The sequence below is a fragment of the Brienomyrus brachyistius genome, chromosome 12 (genome assembly GCF_023856365.1).
Source record: "Brienomyrus brachyistius isolate T26 chromosome 12, BBRACH_0.4, whole genome shotgun sequence".
Taxonomy (NCBI): domain Eukaryota; kingdom Metazoa; phylum Chordata; class Actinopteri; order Osteoglossiformes; family Mormyridae; genus Brienomyrus; species Brienomyrus brachyistius.
The window spans coordinates 4070378-4093415 of record NC_064544.1 but is presented as its reverse complement, the minus strand read 5'-3'; the positions used below and the strand labels follow the sequence as shown (position 1 = coordinate 4093415).

At 48.0% G+C, this 23038-nt stretch overlaps 4 protein-coding genes across 8 annotated transcripts in view; 2 read left to right on the top strand and 2 right to left on the bottom strand.

Moving 5' to 3' along the window:
* LOC125705325 (FERM and PDZ domain-containing protein 1-like) overlaps positions 1–6928 on the bottom strand; it is a 28211-nt gene extending 21283 nt beyond the window's left edge. The window contains exon 1 of one of the 5 annotated variants that reach the window (XM_048971829.1): positions 6717–6928. The gene's annotated coding sequence lies outside the window, so the exon portion shown is untranslated. Of the gene's footprint in view, positions 1–1221; positions 1309–5382; positions 5606–6058; positions 6199–6716 lie in introns of those variants that run through there. The other 4 variants (XM_048971828.1, XM_048971827.1, XM_048971835.1 and 1 more) reach the window with 4 other exon arrangements.
* Positions 6239–8090, top strand: tomm5 (translocase of outer mitochondrial membrane 5 homolog (yeast)). The gene is made up of 2 exons (XM_048971846.1): positions 6239–6485; positions 7761–8090. The coding sequence occupies exons 1-2, from the start codon at positions 6365–6367 to the stop codon at positions 7793–7795; spliced, it is 156 nt and encodes a 51-aa protein (XP_048827803.1). The 5' UTR covers positions 6239–6364; the 3' UTR covers positions 7796–8090.
* A 420-nt stretch (positions 8091–8510) lies between these two features.
* Positions 8511–16945, top strand: fbxo10 (F-box protein 10). The gene is made up of 11 exons (XM_048971836.1): positions 8511–9217; positions 10043–10656; positions 11203–11985; positions 12070–12219; positions 12621–12757; positions 12921–12991; positions 13205–13357; positions 13668–13988; positions 14372–14682; positions 14778–14968; positions 15522–16945. The coding sequence occupies exons 2-11, from the start codon at positions 10072–10074 to the stop codon at positions 15703–15705; spliced, it is 2886 nt and encodes a 961-aa protein (XP_048827793.1). The 5' UTR covers positions 8511–9217; positions 10043–10071; the 3' UTR covers positions 15706–16945.
* A 1123-nt stretch (positions 16946–18068) lies between these two features.
* grhpra (glyoxylate reductase/hydroxypyruvate reductase a) lies at positions 18069–22256 on the bottom strand. The gene is made up of 9 exons (XM_048971844.1): positions 22124–22256; positions 21428–21558; positions 21268–21340; positions 20855–20971; positions 20128–20216; positions 19857–19958; positions 19603–19738; positions 19367–19497; positions 18069–19253 (listed from the first exon to the last, which is right to left on the bottom strand). Exons 1-9 carry the CDS (start codon positions 22207–22209, stop codon positions 19132–19134), a joined length of 987 nt encoding a protein of 328 aa, XP_048827801.1. The 5' UTR covers positions 22210–22256; the 3' UTR covers positions 18069–19131.
* Between the last annotated feature and the right edge of the window lie 782 nt (positions 22257–23038).

The window sequence follows — 23038 nt, the reverse complement described above, 5'->3', positions numbered from 1 at the left end:
CGTCAGAAGCAAAACATCTTCACTAGCACGGTCCTCACTATGCCTGGCAAAAAGCAAACACTGGATCCAACAGCATAAACGTTCTATTAACGGAGAACAGATGAACCCAGGCTTCAGCCGCAGATGAGACGTTGAGGCCATAATTACGACAAGCAGCTCACGGCTGAAACGTAACTGACGTTCTGCGTGGATGATCTGGCTGAATCGCCGCTGACAGACCGATCGATAATTACAGGAAGTGCTGGACTGCATTCACCGCTGCTAAAAGCCGCTGTCACTACTTATTGGGGAGGCTTGGGGGTAATTATTTTTCAATTGATAAACAAATACATCCCAGAATAAATCAAAGCTTTGTGTTCACTGCGCCTCAGGAGCTGTCATTTGGGCCTATTTCAAGATTTGACCATATTGATTGTCAATGCTAAAAACAACACCATTTCCCACAATGCAATGTGTTTGATATTCCCATATTACTGGTAGAAAAGAACATCATTAGGCTTCTGCGTTGGACCAGTGACAAGTCAAAGGTGGGTTCAATGACATAAAGCCAAAGTTTTGTGTTATTTTCTCACAACTCTGCTTAGTTTATTTCATCCTCGCCGCAAAGTGTCTCATCAACAACGCGGGATGCCGCTTCGCTCTGAATGGAGTTCAACATTTTTTTACTCTCGCTCTCCATCACCAGTGGACTGAATGCGATCAGGCCACGTCTGCAGCAACCAGCACTCCCGCTCTGGTGGGTGGACGGGACACGGCAGGCTGCGATCCTCCAAACTCCACGTCGGCCCGTGAAATCGGCCTGGCTGAATGACCTAAAAAAACCACGTCATAACAATTAAAACGATACTGCCGTATTCCCCGGCAGACATCTGCTGCACAATGTCGTCGTAAGCGTTTAGTCACGCCTGTGTCTGGGTTGGATTAAAAAACCCCATGGAGGACAGTGAGGGAGACATCATACAATGTACTGAATTAAAATTTCCATTCATCTGAGCCAAGCCGAGTGGGCGGTTATTAAATAATGAAGCTGTGAGCAAAGCCAAAGCGATCGAGATAATTAATGGCAGGTGCAAGCACACCGGCCATTAGCGTAAATATATCCGATACTTTCTCCGTTCAATTAATGGAACAGTAAAAAAATAAATAATGATGTCATCCCATACATCTGATTACCGCAGTCAAAACAAAGTACTTGTGTTGAGCAACACCATGTTAACTGACCGTGTTTGATAAGGGGGGGCTCACTTAACTGCAGTGCTACTCCGGGGTCAATAACCAATGTTAAACAGCGACGTATTTATGAACAGTATGTCCAATTTTTTTCTGACTAGGTGCTTAAACCAATATATATGTATATTATCTGCATTATTAGCAGTATCTGGCCCTGACCTATCAGTGAGGAGTAAATGTATACCTTCTTGAAGAGTATTTTGCTGCCGTCATTAATGGTGACTCCATTATCTTTGTGAGGACAAATGCGGCCACAAGGAGCTTTGCCAGGGGCCTTGGACGACAACGCAGCGCCAACAACATGCTAACGCTCCTGCTAATGCTACGCGACGGTGACGGACGGGAACCTCTAGACATAAGATCGTCCAACGACAGCTATCCTGCTGCTGGTGACAGAACGGTCCCTAACGGACCCCCCGAAATCCCTCTGTCCTCATACAGGCGCAGATTAATGCCTAAGCTATCCTAGGGTATAGCCTAGGGCCCCCCTCAAAAAAAATGGGACGGTTAAATTATTAACTTGATCTGTGAGCAGTCCCCCCCTCCCCTCCCGCATGGCACCCTGCGCGCTGATTATCAGAATATTGATGCTACATCATTTTTTTATGTCTTTCTCTCATTTTTTCAGGAAATAGCTTCAGTAGCCGGCTGGGGAGCTTCCCAGCAACGTCAGTATCACGCCTCCTGAGAAGGTAATCCTCCCCTGTCCACATAAACCAGACAGCGCCGGTCAAATCCCACCCAAGCCTGGTCTACACCCCCGTCTTCATCAGGATGCTGCCGGAAAGCTCCGGAAATTCTACGGCACGGCTCCTCAAACATAATTAAAGCTCCCTGCCATCCAGACTTACAGCCCATTCTCTAAATGAGAGTGAGCACTGCACATGTTCATTTCAGTAAACAGCCATTACGCTGCGGTTTCCCGCCGCGGCATTACATTTAGAGATTAAAAGCTGACAGTTCGTCTCATATCTCGCCACTTTCCCTGAGAACGTCGCTTGTGGTCTTTTGGCCGGAAGGATCCTCGATAAGCACGGCAGGCGGATCCGCCAGTTAGGGAAGAGACCAGAAAAAAGGGGCCAGCACTGGCCAATTTGGATACCTCCGTCAACGCTACAGCATGAAATGCGAAACACTCCGCGTACCTCTGCAATAACAGCTTCATTAATAAGAGTGCAGGATCTGTGAAGGGCCAGCTGCCCCCATCTGACCCGGCGCTACACGCACAGTGTAGCAACCCTGAGATCAACACACCTTTCACTGCGCAGATCATCAGCAAATATGTGTCTCATTCTGAGGCTTTGACAGCAACCTCACACACTGCAGATGCTATTTGTGCATGGATCTGTGTCCTATAATGTATCCATACTCTGTGCATGTGTGAATATTACACACACACACACACACACACGCACACACATACAGTAGTGATTCTATGAAAAAGTCTGTATCCCCCCAGACACTGCAGTGTGAAGGTGGATGTACAGCTCAGGGAATATTAAATTGTTTACGAAGTTCAGTTCGTGGTGCGGACCGGGGGGGGCCTGGCTGGCACAGACTCCAGCGTGTGGAAGCACGGGACAGCAGCCAGGACCACAGTCCATTAATAAACACGCAGCCATGTCTAAGTGGTCATTGCCTGCAGGGGGCGCCTCAAGGCCGATGCAGCCATATACAGACGCTCCCCTACTTACGAATTTTCAACTTACGAACTTTCAGACATACGAACGAAGAGGACTTTAAGTGCAAATTGTGTTCATTGGGCTCCTATTTCCTGTCTGCAACATAAATATTTTTTTCTGGGCACCAATTCCGCCCAGTACCACTTCTGGCCGCTACTCCTGCCGCGCAGCAGCGTAGCGTGCGAACTCCCAGCATCCTAGTTCTTTGTACTTGAGCAAACCCTTAAAATGATGTTGAATAACGACTTACGAACATTTCAAGTTACGAACGGCCGTTCAGAACATAACTCATTCGTAAGCAGAGGAGTGTCTGTATATATACACACACACACACACACACACCCATCTAACTCAAACCTGGAGCCAGAAGACCCAGTGTGCACTGGCATAACATCTGGTCCCGTATCAATTCACTTGGTGATATAATCACACTACAGACTCAGATTCTATGAAATGGGGGGGCTGGGTGCCATCTGGGGGGCCCCCAACCCACACCGGGTAACTTTCCTGTGGCTCCACCACCAGCTCTCTGTGTTAGCAGTGCAGGGCTCAGGAGTTCAAATCCCAGGAAGAACATAAAATGACATCTTCCCTGTAGTGTAGACCTACGCCTTGGGCGGAGTGTGGCTCAGTGGGCTCAGTGCCTGTGATCAGAAGGTTGCCAGTTCAATCCCCAGCCTTGGCAGGACAGTCACATGTCTGTCTCTTCTTCTAGGTCCTTAACCCCCCCACCCCACCCCCGCCCAGATCATGTACCTTTTATGGACATATGAGGACCCCTCATATGTACCTTTGTTTGTCACTGGGCCTGTACCCTCAAAGGTCTGCCAATGTAGGGAATTGTACCCTTTAAGATGGTACATTAATGCTGTTTGTACCTCGGGGATGTCCCTCAGAGTCCATACAGAAATGAGGTACAGCTCGAGCGACAAGCAAAGGTACTTTTATTCTGAGAATGTAGTGAGGAGCACAATGAGGCACAGGGGATAAGAAAGTACAACCATTTTATTCTAACATTAGAAGCTGGAATTCTAGCAGGCACTGAATTTGGACAAAGTGATGAGGATGTTGAAGTAACACACCTTATCCCTATTCCATACATAAAAATAGCATAAAAGCTGGCTGCTATACACTCCATACTACAGGTACAGCAGTGCGGAGCAATGCAAACGCGTCACCTGCCGTGCACGTAAGGAGTGGGATCGATGTGCCTTTATTTTATTTTTTTTTAGAACAGCTGTATATCCAAGCGGGACGCCAAATCCGCCTCGCGCGCCTCTGCACCTCTTTTTGGACGCCGCAGAGGAGTATTTGGGTTAGATCAGCATCCCCCTTCCCGAAGAGCTCCTGCCGCCTGCTGAATTTTCTGCTGACCCCTCAGCGCGAGCACAGCTCCATATATCATTCATTAAACACCGTCCTGCAGCACTGCCTTAAACTGCAACCCACTACGCAGCGGACGGCGTTTTTTTTTGCATATATATATATATGTGTGTTTGCAGATTTCATCGCGGTGCGTGTGCGACAGAAACCGAAGTTGAATCCTCTGAGGGATCTGGTATATTTACATCATTATGCGCAAACGGACCGTAGTAACATGTTCTTATTCATTAGTTATCGAACAGATTCCAAAAATAGGTTGTGTGTGTGTGTGTGTGGTAATGTGTACGCACTCTGCAGAAGTAGTGTGACAAACACAGCCCAGCAAGTTAAGCCAAAGCGCATGATACCGTCGGCTGGCCTAGGACGGTTGTCACGTGGTTCCAGGGACACAACTTCCACTTCGATCGCATCAGAGGCATTGTCCTTTGTTGATTTCATTTCTAGACATATAATAATATCTCTACGGAATTAAGGCACAGTGTCGAGCGCTATATACATGGAGAATAATGTATTCTTTTTCGCATGCTTTTTCATATTATATAGGCTTTAATATGCCAGACCGCACACCGTTCCCATTCCGAAAAGCGTTGGACGTACCCCATATAAACTACATCGATTGTATTTCTATCGACTCACCTAATATTACATGTTAATTTGCAAATGTCCCTCGCGAACAATTACACTAGTCTATTTTGCGCAATTAAATCGATATATACAAATGTTTTAATACATCTATTATTTTTAGAGCTCATTCTAATTTCTGATGCACAATAGGTAAGGACAAGTAATAATTTTATCGGAAAATAATGTTATCATAAAATTAGGAAATACACAAAGACGACTCGAACCTGAAATAAGTTAATGTTTATATAAAAATCAAAATTTTCAAAATTAGATAATACTAATTTTGAATTCTGTAACATTATTTTCAGGATACAATTTGGGCTATCTGACGCTTTATTCGGTTATCCTAACAGCTATCGCACGCCCTGCACTTGACTGGAGATGCGCCGTCCTGTTATCATCCCATCTGTTGTGAACTTCGTTTAAGAAAAAAAATGCGTACGGAATGGACAGACCAACTCACCTCGCGCGTGGAAAGGAGCGGTGCTTTTATATTAGACCAGTCAGAAGCGTAGTGAGATAAAGATGGGCAAAGCAGACGGAAGAGCAGAGAGCACAGTCCGGGACACTGGGGGTGCGCTGCACATGCGGATCGGCTAAGGGCTGATAGCAAAATACACCCCTCCTAGCGACCCTACTCTTTCTTGTGCTGAACAACAGTCGCGTCTCTCCCTCTCTCCCCCCTCACAGCACTCCTCATTGTTCAGTCCTTCTCGACCCCGCCCCCAAGAACAATTAAATACCTCTATATAAATATCATGAAGAATGACTAGGTGATTGGATATTACGATGCGACAAAAAATATTTACATGTTATGTTCCATATTCTGATACAATATTACACATCAGTACGTTCTGGAAACTCGGACCTGTATGATAGTTTAAAAGCATGTGTCGCCATCTGCTGGAGAGTTTCCATAATTACCCTGAAGGGACCAAATATATTTTAGTCACCACACTGATTTTTAAATGTTATTTCATTATTTTGTGGTAATTTGTGTTATTTAGTCATAAAATTAGAAGCTTCGGCTCACAAAATAGTTTATATGAATCAATATGATAAATGTGATTATATATTTTTCAACGTTTACAGCAAACGACTGACCTTAATTCAAGTTGATGGGTCGGTATTATACTTACTGGATAGAATTCCTCTTGAGTAATATTGCACAGCCAGTCTTGGGAAATATTTCGCAACAATTGAATGCTGTGCTGCGGAATCGGCTACCGAAATGCGTGGATCTTGCGTGTCCATCCGCACGCGTGAATCGCGCAAAGCGTTTGCGGTCTTGTTGTACGGTTTGTACCTTTGCGCACCCCGTAGCTGTCGGACGACTTCCGTGCGACACGAAGGTCGAAAGCTGACAAGCACTGCGAGATCCGCACCGCCGGAGACTAATAGACAAATAGCCCGATTCTCTAGGCTAGCTTATTTCCAGTCGAACAATGTTCAAGATTGAAGGACTTGGGCCAAAAATGGACCCGGAGGAGATGAAGAAAAAGATGCGGCAAGATGTCATTTCGTCTCTACGGAATTTCCTGGTTTATGTCGCTCTTCTCAGAATCAGTAAGTATCGTCGGAGGCTGCATGGTATATCACGTTTCACTAATTTTCTTTATTCCGTCTAACAAATATCTATAGCAGATTTCCCACCAGCATCCCACATTAAAGTGCATACCCACCTGTTTATACAGAAATACGCAAAAGATTGCTGGTCATAAATGCAGAACCATTCATTCATTCATTCATTCATTCATTCATTCATTCATTCATCCATCCATCCATCCATCCAATTACCTGTTTAGGGTCTCGGCCAATCTTATATGTATAGACAGGCTTTGCCCACGCACCCTTTCCGCCAGACTGTGAAATGAAGGTGCCTTTCCAGCGTTTATTTCTTTTTCATTTAAGTCTTTTGCCGCTGGTATGTTTCTGTGCTGTCCAGGCCTGGTACGAATCTTTTGCATCGACACCACGGACGCCAGTGTTTGCTGTGCTTATTGCCGTGTATCCGTTGCGCACGATGAAATAGATACTCCCCGGAAAACGACCCTGAAACGTACAGAATGATCTGGGCACGTCACTGCATTAGAAATGTAATAGTGAGAGGTCATTGTGATTAGCCTGGCGATAATATTCCTTCCGTTGGTGCTTTTACAGTACATGCCTTATATGAATACAAACCAGGCTATGAACCGAATCTAGGTGTGCTGATGTCATATAATTTTAAGGCTGTTGCGTATTTTGTTTTAATACATTAGTAGCGCAATCCCTGAACGCGTGAATGGCTCACAGAAAACTATGTAAGTAAATAAGGAATTGCAGACATTCAACTTGTATGTTTTTCTAGAAAATATGTGCAAGAAAATAGCTCATTTGCATAAATCAGAATGCATGCAACTGTGGGCAATTTAGAGAAAACAGTTGCCTAACTGTTGGGTAATTCAGGTCCAGAGAGTAAAAGCAAAAAGAGTGACAGTCAGAGTATTCAACTAGGTTGGTTGAAACAAAATCCCGGTCTGGACTTTTACTCTCCTGACCCGAATTACCCAACTCTGCTAATTGTGTATCTTTTGACTGTGAGAGAAAATCTTGGAATACTTGGAAAGTAATGAGTGCAGCAGTCCTGGTCCTGTTCTGATTCCAAATGTACAAACATTTTCCCCAGAGTCCATTTAAATTAGACTAAAGGGTACATTTACCTACAGCTACTGGCAGACCCTTGAGGGTACAGCCCCAGTGGCAGGTAGTTGTACCCTCAGAGGTACAAATTGCTACTTTTTTCTGACAGTGTGGGTAAGTAATTAAAAAGTTACGTATCTGGTGGGTTTTTTTTTTCAGCCCCATATGTTCTCAGGAAGTTGGACAGCATATGAGTTGCCTCCCCCGGCCTGGACGCCTGGAGAAGCCCACGAGAACCGGGCCGGCGTCACCAAGTGCAAAAGCCAGCAATGTAACGGACTATTTCAACTCTCTCATCTGGAGATGTTGTGGAGGAAGATGCTTTAATGCCCCTGGAACACAAGGGAACGAGATCATGCGTACGCCAACATTTACATTACTTCAATGATGGTTTAAATTAAATCAAATTGCTTGGTGTGTCCTGCCTGACTTGGGACAGTTCTGACATGGAAATGATATTGTGTTTTCAATAAAATATTTGGAAATGTTGCCTGCGTCTGCAGTATTTCCTTTCAGGATTTTTGGGTGGTTGATTTCTTCAGAAATATTCTCTTCTTGTATTGGTAGCCCAATGGGTGGAGTAGGAGCTATGGGAATTAAAATATATCTTAACTTTAATGCCTAAATGTCCAATTAATAACGCAACTATAGCAGAAATCTGCAATAGAACGGAGCCCTCCGTGGTATACCACACTTTGCCCTCGGATGTGGCCCTTAGATTCTGAATCATCACTAACCTATAAAAATGTATGTCGAAAGTGCGAGGATGGAGTTTTAATATATTGCAATATGTTAAAACGATTATGTCAGTCACTGAATTGCTTACTCCGTGATTATGACAATGACAGGGCCGTAAAGAGATATGTGACCGAGTAAATAAATAAATAATGCCCAAACTCCTCCTCTATTGCCCGGGCACAGGCACCGCGCACGGAAAGCCGGGGCTCCGCCCCACCGCGCCGCCGATTTACCGTCAGCTCTCTTCCTTCCAGCAGGGGATTGGCAATAATTCACCGTTATTCGTAATATTTCGCTTTAACATAATCTTTACCGGCAGTCGGGCCTGCAAAACCGAAAGAAGCAGACGCCTGAAAGCGTGTATGATGGAGCTTGCGGCGTCTCCTCGGAATTAAATACTGTGCACCGTGATATTCCCATAGTCATAGTTACGCAGAAGCGAAGCAACAGCATGGCAGCTGGGCGTGCAAGATTGCACAGGGATAAACCGGGAGGACAAGCCGCTACATGCGGGGAAAGCAGGACAAAAGCCGACAGCAGCAACACGGCTTAAGGGAAGGGGCTCTGAGTCCGGGGGAAGGGAGTCGTGCGGCTGGCGGCTCCGGCTCTGGCTCTGCAGCTTCAGCATCACGCCGTCTAACGAAGCGCACATCTGCATTATTAATCTGCATTATCATCAGGGCTGCTTCTTCCGGGCAACTCTGCGTTTTCTTCTCGGCGCCTCGGGTTTCATGCGTGGGGCTGAAGGATCCCAAAGCGTAGAGGGGATCCGAGGAAGGAGGGGGAGCGGAAAGCTGGTTTTGCTGCCGAAGTGGAACCGCGCTGGGCGTTGGGAAGGGAAGGAAGACCGGGGAACATGAGTCGGACACCGTGAAGCCGTGAGTGTGATATCTTTACTTTAATCCGTTGTTGCATGTTAAATTAACACGGCAGGACTAGTTATCAAGTTACCAGCAGCTCACGTGTCCGATTTCCGCGACGCAAAACCCGTAAAACTCATCGAAAGGTTAAATAACTTTTGAGGTTTGCAGTAACTGACTATGGTGGGTTCCGCGGCCAGTTCGGGGCTCTGGTGCTGTCCGGGCTAGCTGTTCCATTTTGCTTTATTAAATTAACATTCCCCGGAACCCTGTTAATCTGCTACAGCGTATATACGATTATGTTAGACATATAAAAAAAAAAAAAACATCGTCTGTTGAAATTATTTCCAAATTTTAGTGCTTTTAAAAACTTTCGCGTGATACTTCATTGTATCAGTGATACTCATTGTAAACAAACAGGGGTACCATTAATTTTAATACAATATAACCGTAAGTAAAGCTTAAATTGTTGTTGTTGGTAAGTACTTGTATTTCTTTAGGAAAATGACATGGTGTGAATGTAGCTGTTGCCCCACTGAATTATGAATTGTTATGAATGTATGGAAATCTGACGGAATTTTTAGTAGTTTTCTCTCAGGCTTGGTCCTTGAATAGCCTTATCACGTTCTTGCTTTGTTAGAAGTCCTGTAGCTCCTGCGTTAATCCTGCTGACACTGGAAGCTCAGCCTAACCGCATGTATGCCTAGTTGACTCCTTGACAGCTTGCATGTTTGTAATGTGCCATTTGCCTCACTTGTACATCGCTTTGGACAGAAAACGTTTGCTAAATATGCAGATGTCACTATTCTGTTACTTGCTTCATTCCGTCTTTCCCGGCACCAGGCTGCCCGGCTCGCAGCAGGCGTGTGCTGATGGATCCCGCCGTCTTGCCCGTGGAGCTGTGGCGGGTGATCCTGGGGTACCTGCCCCTCCCGGACCTGGGCCGCTGCAGCCAGGTGTGCCGGGCCTGGCGCGAGCTCATCCTCAGCCTGGACAAGACGCTGTGGCGGCAGCTGTGCCTGCGCTGCCCTGAATGCCGGCATCCCAACTGGCCCAACAGGCCGGACGTGGAGCCCCAGTCCTGGAGGGAGGCGCTGAGGCAACACACCCTGGCCAGCCGCACATGGACCCAGAATGGGGCCGAGGTGGACGCCTCCAACTGCCTCTACCTGTTCCGGCGCAGGAAAGACCGCCGTGTGTGGCACGTAGGGGTTGGCTGCGAGCTGGAGAGCCTGCGGGGGGCGCTGTCGGTGGCAGGGCCCTTCGACCGTATCGTGCTTCAGCCAGGCGTCTACGAGGAGCAGACAGAGCTACTTCTGAAGCTGCCCGTGGAGATCGTGGGCAGGGGCAGGCTGGGCGAGGTGGCTCTCCTGGTCAGTATCGAGCAGCAGTGTCCCACCGCCAGGCTCTGTAATCTGGTCCTAATGCCCGCCTGGTTCTCGCCCGTCATTTACAAGGTCAGTCCGCGTCGCTGGGAGGCCGTCCTGCGTCTGTGCTGCGCATGCAGTAGTGAGAATCAGTTTCACAGTACATAGTGAGTTACACTGTGCAAGGAAATCTTATTCTGCATTTTGTGTCAGCCACTGAGGAACACATATTAAACACAAATGCGCCGAGAGGTAGCTAACTGGCCAATTCTTTGTGCCAAGTTTTAATGCTCCCCTGTTGTTCTGTAATGCAAATTCAGCTGTTTGTGGTGTGACCTGTAGCCCGAGTTTGGGATGTGGGCGTTTTACTGAGATACAGGGATGAGCCTGGGAGCAGTGTGAGGCTCAGAGGGTTAGCAGGCCGTGCCTGTGTTCAGAAGGTTGCCAGTTCAAACCCCAGAGCCGGCTGAGTGATGTCACCATCGAACCCATTAGCGAGGCTCTTAACTCCCAGTTACAGTAGGGCCTATCTGACCCTGCTTTGTACATCACTTTGGTGAAACATCCGCTAAACAAATAAAGATCATTACATTTTTAGTAATAAGGTTTCTTGTGATGGTGGTGGTGTTGTTGCAGACGTCCTCTGGCCATGTGCAGCTGGATAACTGCAATGTGGAAGGAGGCCAGCTGCAGGTCCGCGGGCCCGGCACGTGCCAGGCTCGGTTCTGCTCCTTCGGCCAGGCAAGCGGCGTCCACTTTCAGAGCGTGGCGCTCAGCCTGCTGGATAGCTGTGACTTCTCCGGCAGCGACGGCGCCTCGGTCACCGTGGACGGACCGCCCGTCTCTGACCGCAACTGGGCCTTCCGGCACCTGGCTGCTCTGGCCCGGGCCTGCACCGCTGGCGGCGAGCCGGGGGGCGGGGATAGCCAGCCCTGCTCCCGGCCAGTGGCCGCTGCCCCCTCCCTGTGCCAGAAAGAAGCGGGGTGGGACTCGGGGCGCCGGAGTGGCCGGGGGAAAGAGGAGGCGCTCGGGGAGGGCACTGTCATCGAGGACGACTGCAGCGAGAGCGAGCCGAGCGACGAGGAGGAGGTGGAGGAGCGTGATGGCGGAGACAGCGCCCCCTACAGGCCAGCTTACAGGCTTGCTCACAGCTCCCACGGCCTGTCGCACCTCCTGGGAAGGGCCCCCCACTCTCTGTCTTCTCCTGCCCCACCGGGACTGAGCACCCTCCAGCAGGAGCTGCAGGAGGACGGGGAGGCTCGGGCACTGGTCACCTCCGTGCAGGGCTGCCTGCTGCGCGGCTGCCTCTTCCGGGACGGCAAGGGCGGCGTGCTGGTGTGCAACCACGGACACGCCCGGCTGGAAGCTAACGTGTTCCGCACTCTGACCTACGCCGTGCGCTGCATCCAGAACGCCAAGGTGGGTGGGGGGGGGCAGGGGTTTTTCAGGGCTTCTCGTCTTGTCAACATGGAAACCCATTGTCCCCCTTCCCCCCCCCCCCAGATTGTCATGCTACGGAACGAGGTGCGTGGGTGCCGGGCGACTGGTGTGTTTTTCCGCCTCGCCTCCCAGGGCCTCGTCGCCGAGAACAACATCCACTCCAACGCCGAGGCCGGCATGGACATCCGCAAGGGCGCCAACCCCATTGTACTGGTAAGACATTGGCCTCCGAAACACCGCTAGACATTTTGGGCCCCCAACCCAGACCAATCCGATTATGTTCCAAATCTTTTAGGGAATTGTAGTGAGTTTCCCTCCCTTTACGGTGCCCCTGCCCCCCAGGTGCATCGTGGTGGATGAATGGGGGCCTCATGCATGTGTATTGATCCCTATGGTACTGGAATATTAAAGTTAACCCCCCCCCCCCTTGGCAATTTAATGTTCAGCTTATGAGTCCTTAACAGTTAAGTGCTGCTCTTTCGAGGCGTGAGTCTCGTTGCCATGGCGAGTCGTCCTCAGTGACAGCTTAATGCCCTAGCAGGCATTCCAAGTCGCCTCGCGTCCATGTGTCTGGATCCTGTGAAGAATCTTTCTCATTTGTTCATCCACCACAGTGCAACAGAATCCACAGCGGCCTGCGTTCCGGCATCGTCGTCCTGGGAAACGGAAAGGGCTCTATTCGTGGCAACCAGATCTACGGAAACAAAGAGGCAGGCATCTATATCCTGTATAATGGGAACCCCGCGGTCAGGTGCGTGCTTGTCCGCTAGCATTTGGTTTTCCTGCTCAGGCGTAGCAGGCTTGGGTTTTTCTTTTGTCGATTGTGCCATTTTGAACGGACACTGTGATTTACGAAGCAGCCCTGCTGCGTTCTTAATGGGGGATGGACACTTTGAGTTTGCTTTGCTTTTCAGTGGGAACCACATCTTCCAGGGCCAGGCGGCTGGCATTGCGGTGAATGAGAACGGCAAGGGCCTGATTGTGGGTAGGCCCCTCCTCCTCTGTACACCGCCACCCCCCCCCCCCCCGACTCAGACTGTAATTCCCTCCGTGGGGAGAATGCGTCTGGACTGTTGTCTCGGGAATATTATTTAACTTGGTTATATTTAGTTTCTGCTGTACTTGCACAGAATGAAGGACAAAAGAATTCAGCATTTTTAAAAACATTTTCTGCATGCTTTATTTCCATCTTGGACAGACAATGTCATCTGCGAGAACCAATGGGGCGGAGCCGACATCCGGAAGGGCGGGGACCCGGTTCTTAGGAACAATTTTATTTGCTACGGCTACTCTGATGGCGTGGTGGTGGGAGAGAGGGGGCGGGGCCTCATCGAGGGGAACTACATCTACTGTGAGTGCACCTGTCTCCGGTGATCTCAGCATGTCTGGTCCTTTATTTGCTGTTCGTCGTGCCATCTGTTGCCTTGTTTGTTTGTCCGCCTGTCTGACGAAGACGTTGTGTAATTACGAGCATCTGTCTCTTGCGAACACGCCTCCTGTTTTTAGCCTGAGACTTATCGGTGAAAGGCTATTTTGAGTTGCTGATGGTGCCGTTTGGACTGAGCGATGTCTTCAGCGTTCTTCTGCAAACATGCCGTTTTAATGTCTGCCGACTAGCCAGGATTCACTGACCAACTCGGCTTCTCCGGCTCCCTCTGCAGGCAACAGGGGCTGTGGCGTGTGGGTCATGTCCTCCAGCCTGCCCCAGCTCTCAGAGAACCACATCACCCACAACCGCATCTACGGCGTCGCTGTCTTCTGCCAGAAGGACAGTGAGGCCGCTGGGGAGGGGTACCTTGCGGGCCAGGGGGCCGCCGGGGGGTTGGCGGCAGGCGGTGGGGGAGGAGCCAACGAGAACTTCAACGAGGAGGGGGAGATGCTGGCCTGGGAGAGCGACCTGGACAGCGAGGACGAGCGCTACACATCCCGGCGGCTGCTGGGCGTGGCTCTGCTGGAGAACAACCTGATCAGCTGCAATGGAGGTGGGGGGGGGGGGCATGAAGGGGGCGGGGGGCAGCAATGGGATCTGGTACCATGAGTTGATATCTGATATTTCAGAAGCTGAGGCTCTCTGAGTGTACTCTGTGCACCCCAGCAGTGGTGTTTACCAGCACTCAAACCATACATTTGTGTGGTGCTCCCTGTTGGCCACATATGGTAACTTCACTATATTATATAAATGCAGTAATTTTACCTGAGACTTTTATTCAAAATAACTTACAGTAGGGATCCAATATGTACAAGCTTCCTGGGATTTGAACTCGCGACCTTTGCATAACTAGCGCAGGTCTTTGCTTGTTGAGCTACAGGAGCCCAAATAAGGACAGCGCGCGCCCTTGTGTATCTGCCCCCACTCTCCCCACAGCGGTCGGGCTGTACGTGAAGACCAGCGAGGCCCTGAACCTTGTGGGCAACGCGGTGCACAGCAACGGGGCGGCGGGTGTGGCCCTCATGCAGAGTGCGCAGCTCTCCCGCCTGGTCGCCAACTGCATCTGCGCCAACGGGCACACCGGCGTGCAGGTGGCGGCCGGCTGCCGTGCCGAGCTCCGCGGTAATGGTGTCTATGACAACGGCGGCCATGGCATCAGCGCGCGCGGCGACGGGCTCATCGTGGAGAACGACGTGGTGGGGAACCGTGGCTGTGGCGTGCGGCTGATGGAGCCGGCCGACCTGAAGGTGAGGGGGCGTGGTCTTTGTGGGGGTGGGGCTTACGTATTGGCCCCAACCTCCTCCTCAACAGCCCCACCCACCCCCCCCGCACCCACCCTCAGGTGTTGAGGAACCGCATTCAGCCTGTCCAAGGCTGCGGCATCCTGGTTCTGGAGAACGTGAAGGGACTGGTGCAGGAGAACGTGGTCTACCAGGGACGTTCCGGAAGTGCCAAGCCGCTGGTGCGCCAGGCCCCCGGCAACAGCGACTGTCTGCTCCTTAACAACACCTTGCTATTCCACGGCAGCAGGAGGTAAGCCGCCACTTACTCTACACATGGGGTTTTCAGCTGCTTAATTGCTGTAAATTTGCATATTTGATTCTGAGTCGATTCTGATGTTTCGTTCATGTTCATGTTAGATTCAGTTTGTCCTTGCACAAAGTACTTGGAGAACAAAATGCGGTTCTAGAAACCGCTTTAGTATATATATATTGTTGAGCTACAGGAGCCCAAATAAGGACAGCGCGCGCCCTTTAGTATATATATATTTCTGTAAATGAATCATCAGGAAATGTCCATCTGTACAGTGGTGCACATGGTATGCAGAGTGTGGTATAAATAATGTATAAAAACAGCACCTATGACTCTGGTAAATAGTGTTCAGAACATAATTCTCACTCAGTGTTCAGACTATAGTGCCAATACGTCCAACAGCGGTAAATGGTACTGCTGGTGTACATTGAGGACGACACACACACACACACACACACACACACACACACACAGTAGACACTCCAGTTTGTTTACAGAGTATAATGTCAACTCGGTCCATCTGTCCCTGGCTCCTGTCCCACGTCGGCACCAGCGCGGGCCAAGCGGAGCCCGCCTGGGCCCTGGAAGACCCCCCACCACGCCCTCACTTTGAGGGCCAGGGCACCGCCCCTACGGCCCCCCCCAGCAAGCGTCCTATCGCCATGGCGACCCGGATCAGCGCCAGGGTGGAGAGCGGTTGCCACAGCAACGGCAGCATTCTATGCTCCATCCTCTGACTTTCCAGCATCGATACCAACGTTCTCAAGTAGCAGGAACCTTGTGGGCCCTTCTCTTCAAGTCGGGGACGGTGCGCTGGACCCACGGTGCCATAGTCTGGCTACATGTGCCCTGGGGCGTTCTGCCATGTTGTGTTCACTGCCACTTCGGACATCTTGGGTCACCCCTGACTGTGGGACTTCTGGTCCTGACCACTAAATTTCCACTAAAGTGCCTTTAAATTGCCTCTCAAATCCATCTTGCTCTCCCTCTTCCCACAATGCACTGCGCTCAGTCTGCCTGGCTGACATGACTGCGTTTGACAGCAAACAGAGAAGCACTCCTACGTCTCACCTGGCAGTAAACCACTGGACACTAAAGCGCTGTGAGAGGGAGCCAGTTGCAGACTGGCGGCACACACACAGTTAACTTTTACATTTTAACTCCTGGTCATGAAGTACAGTTCGCATTTAGTGTCGCCTTGCAGTACAGAAGCCGTAACGAGACTTACCAGCACTGCCGCGTGACTTCGTCAGCCATGATGTTGTCCGGTGCCAGATTAGGATTTTCACTCTTACTAGTGGCCTTTCTGTAATCCACCTGCTACCTTTCTGACGTCACTCAGACATTCTCACTTTCTCGTTTGATCATTCACAGGCGATGTTTCAAAGGTCAGAATTAAGTTGCCGAACCACATTTTGCTCCGGTTTCCGGGGAAAATGAGGAATCCGAATTCGGAAAGTACAAATATTTCATTCCTGTCCTTTGATAAATCATTTTAGACTTTGGGATATAACGTATAAATGGATTTTCGTGTTTCTGCACCCCAAAGACATGCAGTTCGGCTAACTGGTGTCTTTATCCTGTGTTTACGTTCCCTGTGACGGACTACCAGAGCAAAACACAGGGGATAAACCTGGAACCAAATCTGGGGGAGATCTCAACAGAATGACCATCTTTGCTTGCATTTGCTGTGGAGCGCCTACGGGAGGCAGTGTTGCAGAACCCCTGCGTGCACGTGTGTCCGTGTGAACAGGTGTATGGTGTCTGACACCAGCCTCACCTCCTCGCACCGGTGGGATCATTCACTGCAAAGCAGTTTCAAAGTGCCAGTTAACTGCAACGTCTTTGAGCACTGCAGACTCGTTTGGATACATATTTTAGGTTTTGCAAGTGCAGAACACTGTCACTTGTGCAATATTAATGTTAGAGATGGACCTCTATACATTGCAACTAATTGTATTAAATGAGAAGTTTAAACTTTTCGTGTGATTTTTAAAGCAAAACAAAAAACATTTGTGTAACAGTTCATGTTTGAATAAGAATTAGTTGCTATATATTTACCCTGTTTTTGAAGGGAGTAAAATTAGCTCACATGAAGTCAGTTAGGATGTTTTCCAAGGTTTCTGTCTGGGATCATTCAGTTCATGCTGTGGAAAAGTGACCATTTGTACTTTTTCTGACTGGTAAGTGTTCCTACGTAGATGGTGTTAGGCAATCGACTCTCGGCTAACTGTAGTTGTTTTAAAATGGTACGCGAGTCATCAGCATGTAAGAAATGCGACGGGAACAAGGCTTAGGGGTGGATTTTAATGGCAGGTATGTTAGATGTTTCCGACGCTCTGCCCACACCGTGTTAGTATGCGTTACGCAGAAAGGTGAAGTGCGCACAACCCCTCTCCTGATAAATATTTATTTGCCAGTTTTAAGACCTGAGTTTAATCCTGCTAATTCTAAACTGTAGGGTGACATGAGATGTTTAAATAATTAGTAATAATACTGCACTAAATACATTTATAAATATTAAAAGGCTCCCCCCGCCTTCGCAGTGCATGCATTTCTGCCGTTGAGTCATGCGCTCTTCAGGAAGGTGCTTGTTAAATCGCCTCACGGTTTGGCACTCGTATTGCGCAACTGCGTGTTTTCTGCATTGAAACTCATTTATTCTCAAATTTTACTGCAAAACCCACAGGGGTTCCTGTGCCTTTATAAGCAGGTAGTTCTGTAAAATGGCAAGTGTTGGGGTAACACACCAAACAGTGTTTTAAGAAGATATGCGGAAGATAGATGGAGACGTAAAAGATGGTTGCTAAACACTTCAAAGGTATGTCTTCAGAAATCACCACAGAACTAAATCTGCAGTTCTTTGACCTAACCTAAAAAAACTATTTGCGGTAGGACCCCCCACCATCCTGAGTAGGACAAGTGGTTATAGAAAATGGATGGATGGATTGATTGTTGGGTATCACTTGTATCCAATGCTAATGCAAAAAGACACAATTTGGTGTAAGGATTACAAAACCTAGACTATTGGGCAATGGAAAAAAAAGTAGCATAGCAATAGTTCACATTAAACAAGCACATGACCACTTAAGACATGGAGTCAAGGAGAGGAAGTAACCTTTAATCAGCATGAAACATGATCACGTGGAGGAGCGTGAAGATAAGGCACAAGAGAGAGTATTCGGCTCAGTGAGGTTTACAGAGCTCAGCACCAGTTACAGCATGACCACCCGTAGGGGACAGACCACACGCAGGGGACAGTTCTGCATAATACAGCAAGTCAGAAATGCTAACAGCAGAACCATCAACGTTTTCTCTGCCACCGAAAGCCGATGGTTTACTGGGACTCCGGAGTGTGGTCTGGCCCCTACGTGTGGTCTGGCCCCTACTTTGATGGAAACTTACCAGGTCATACTAAAACATTTCCAGTCGATAAAACACAAAAAGGACTTCTACAGTGCACACGAGGAGGAGTGAAATGGTTCAGTCTTGGAGTGTTAATTTAGTCCTTGTGCTGAAAGCAGTCTCTTTATAATCTTGATTCTTTCCAATTTAGATTTTAGGTTTCTCTCTTCAATTTTCATTTGGAATCCAGTTTAGTTTTAGTTAGTTGTTAATGTGGTTTTATTAGTTTCTATTTTTAAATATATTTCTATTTTTTATATCTTTTAGTTTTAGTAATTGTATTTGAATATCTGACATTTTATGTGTCTTTATGGAACCCTAGATGAATATACATGGTACAAATGTAGGACATTGTGTACTAATGTAATCAAAACGGGAGCAATGTTCCAAGTATTAGGAATTTTCATTAAAAACAAACAAAATCACTATTTTTGCGGAAACGTTTCAGGTGATTCGGAAGCAGTATTTATAGCTTTCATCTGAATCAGGATTTTCTTTTGTTGTATCTTACTTCATTTTACAAAAATATTTTCTTGTAGTTTTAGTCTTCTTTAATGATAATCCTGACTAAAAGATATGCAAACTAGTGTTTTAACACTCTAGAGTTAACACCTATTCTCATATCTCTCCAACAAAAATTACTCAAGTTCCGTAGCTCACACACCTACAGTGAGATTCCCGCACAGCAACATGGAGACATAGTGCATTGTGTTGTCGACTAAACCCCTTAACCTTCGAAACAGAAGCTAGCTGTGAACCTAAAGGACGAGCTCGCTTGGCATGGCTGTCCCAGACAACCCAGCGAGCAGATTATTGGCAGCCAGCTCAGACATGATGCCCCTGGTGGAGTAGGTGGCGCTGCCAATATGGGGAAGGATCACTGCAAGACAACCCGGTAATTGTTAGCACCGTTAGCTGCAGGCTAACTTTCCGGTGGAGAAACACGCTAACAGGAATAAGTGTGTGACACTGGTGCATGCTGGGAAAACTCACCGCAGTTCTTCAGTGTCAGCAGGGGGTGATCGGTGGGCAGGGGCTCGGGGGTGGTGACGTCCAGACCGGCCGCCGCGATCTGCCCGCTGGACAGGGCTTCGTAAAGGTCCTCCTGGTTCACCACTGCACCTCTGCAAAGTCATGGATGATAAACACTCTGCCAGGTCATCTCCCAAAGGGAAACGTAAAGGATTTCAGGATCAATGAGCTTTAATGGAGTGAGATTATGGTGCCACCTGCTGGTGTTAATAAAGACTGCGGTCTTCTTCATCTTGCTGAAAAGCGCCTTGTTACACAATCCCTGAGTCTCGGGGGTCAGGGAGCAGGACACGATGATGAAGTCACTGTCTGACACCAGTTGGTCCAGGGGCACTGTCCAGCACATGCAAACCAACAGAAGAAGGACTCAGTAAGTACCCAAATCATTGGAGAGGACATCTATATCCACCCTCGGTGACCTCAGACCACAGCACATCCACACTGTCCTCACCAAACTCCCCCTCCACCTCCGCAGCCTGCGGTTTAGCCGTCCGTCCTGAATACAACAGCTTTCGAACCCCAAAAGGCTTCACCCGGCGAGCGATGGCCATTCCTGAAAGAGTTCACAGTATATGTCAACAAACAAGCATCAAAGCCTTGGATGGAGTACCCTGAACCATCCAGCAGGGGGCGGCATACATAATCTCCCAGCAGCTTCTCACAGACGACCCCGTCCAGTCACACATACACATACACACACACACACTGAGGCCGGGTTTTACCGATACGGCCAAGACCGATGACACCGACGGTGCTGCCGGACAGACCATAGCCACACAGCCACAGCGATTTCCAACTTCTCCACCCGCCACTGCAAGAAGGGCGTCCATTAAGCAAACATTTTCACTTATTAGAGGACAACCACCCAGACCACCTGTGACCTCGACCAGGACAGACAGTTATAAGATGGTGGAGATGATGGAGATATAACTTCTGAAGGCAAAGAGACATAGGGTGTGTCCGAAATTGCATACTGGTTTGCTATGTAGTAGGTGAAATACAGTATGTAAAGGGAGCACTATGTCCAAATCCTCAGTATGGATGCAACAACAGGCAACCAGTACCCGGGTGACATACTAGATTCTGTGACATTCCGAAGTGTGCAATCGATGGATGCTATGCTATCCCTCAAGACCACTGCAGCAGTGGAGAACGTCACATGCTCAGAAAATTCTGTCAAGTTAGCAGAGTTAGCAAGTTACCGTCTCCGTTTAAATTTAATTATAAAACAATACCCATTAACATTAGTGGTTTTTAACTTTCTCGGAGGTCTAGCTGCATCACCCAGCAGTGTGTCAGAGTACATGCATACTGCATTGTACATACTGCATTAGAGGTCAAGCAGTAGGCTTCTGACGAAATCCAGTACCTACTGCGCATGCATGCGAATTCGGATGCACGCCTAGTCTACGCTCGCAGAGGTAAAGGAGCCGAGGCAGAAGCACTGACCTTTTGACCTCTTCCACGCCCTCGGGGATGCGCCGGGCAGTAGCCAGCAGCAGAGCCATGGTCAGCTCCGCTGTGGCGTCCGTCAGGACGTCTGGGGTGTAGCCCACACGGATCCCTCTGTGGGGGGGGGACAGGCACAGACACCCATAAGCAGTGCCTTGGGAAACTCAACAGCACAACAATTTAATGTGGCTGAATACAGGGAAACTAATGTCCTTGTGCAGGCAAAGGAAAACATAATAATAATGATAATAATGATAATATTAATGATAATGATAACGATAATAATGATAATAATAATAATAATAATAAGCTTTATTTGTACAGCACCTTTCATGCATCTGAATACATCTCAAACTGATTTACAAAGAGTGCAAATAACAAATAAAAACAAAAAAAAATTAAATCCCCACCGTTTCTTGATTTCATCTATGGCTAGATGGTCAAACCCCACTGATAATGTGCTGATCACCTTCAAGTTTGGCCCTAAAAACAAGAACCACACGAGGCATGATTTTTAGCGCGATTAACACCCTCCGTGGTAATATTAGGCTTTGAGGGCTGCGTTGGCACCTGCCGCGTCCAGCACTTCGGCGTCGATGCGCTCCGATAAGAGGCAGAGCAGCCCGTGCGCGCCGGACACTCTCTGCAGCAGCTCGGAGCGCGGAATGGGCTCGTCGGAGTCCCAGAGCGACACCTTACACCTGCACACAGCGCAGTAACAACGCGCAAGGGGGGAAATAATACGGGTACCTACCATTATTATCATCGCAAAAGCGAATAGACAGCATTCTGCGAAATAACCCCGGAATTTAAAACATTTACTTAAAAAAAACAAACACAGAACTAAATCAGTCTATTGATTTCATTTATCAACATAATCGATTGCTGTGAGAGGTATCACATATTTAACCGTTAGATAAATCTTCATTTTATTTCTGATGCTACAGATTACCGGTCTTCCTCAATGAATGGCCATTATTAAGCGCTGTGTGGCACGTTGCGATTGCAAGCGTCTACGCCTGTATAATATCCATATTCAATGTTACCGAAGAGGCGCGGGTGGGAAAAGTTTATACTTTATTGCAGTGTGTCCTCTGACACCTTTGCACCCAATGCCACGGAAATAGGCATAAAGAACGGAAGTTACGAAGCCCAATCGCGACTCTCGGGAATAATAACGAAGACTGAAAAACCGTGCAATACATCCATAAACAGGTATTTGCTGTTGCAAGTCTCATACTAAAAGTGGGTTATAAACCTGCTTACGTGCCACACTGGCTGAGGATCTTCATTCCTTCGTGCGGTATCCGCCGCGTCACGAAGACGTTCATCAACTTCTGCGCCCCCTGCATCGTGGCCTCTCCGCAGAAGAAGTTAATCCGAGAAAAACAAGCGATCGTGGAAGGCCAGTTTATTTCACTGTTCTTCCCCGATAACAGAGGAGGGGCCAACCTGCAGCTGCGCAAAAGCCCGTCACCTTCACTCGAACTTTAGACTAGAGCGCCACCGCGTGGTTGTAAAAAGTAACAGCATCGGTAGGCCGCTATCTTTTCCCGGTTTCTTGCACATGAATGATTTAATGGGCGCTATTACAATTTAGAGGTGTTTTGAGGCACGTGGAATGAACCGGACTAAATAAATGTACTGTCCAAGTGCTAAATAGGAACATGGTTTGCTCTCTATTTAAATTTCAAGCAATATGCCCCTCTTTCATTGTCACGTAGCGAGACTATTGTCTGTCTTAACACATAGTGAAGCAGAATTTAATATAGACCTACTGTTGACAAACTGCTGGCAGACCGTTTCCTTCATACAGACAATATCATGTTACGGTTAGTTAAAATCGAGAAAATCATATTAAATGGTACACATTGACAAATACCATTTTAAATCAAATGTATCCGAATGTGCATTGAAAAAAATGACTAGGTGTTATTTGTGGATTTCAAAGACATTTTTAACATACTCCTTTTAGGTAAGATTTTACTTTGCTGCCACTTACAGAGGAGTCACTCCGACTTGTTCGTACTTGAACGTCAGGACTTATAGTACTGAATAAGCTGACTATGTCAAACTTAATTGAGCTGCAAAACTTGACTGTCCGTTTCTACGGTGTAGATTAAAACCATTGTTGCAAAGTTTCATTCATCACAAGATTGCTCGTACGTGTGTCGACAAGAT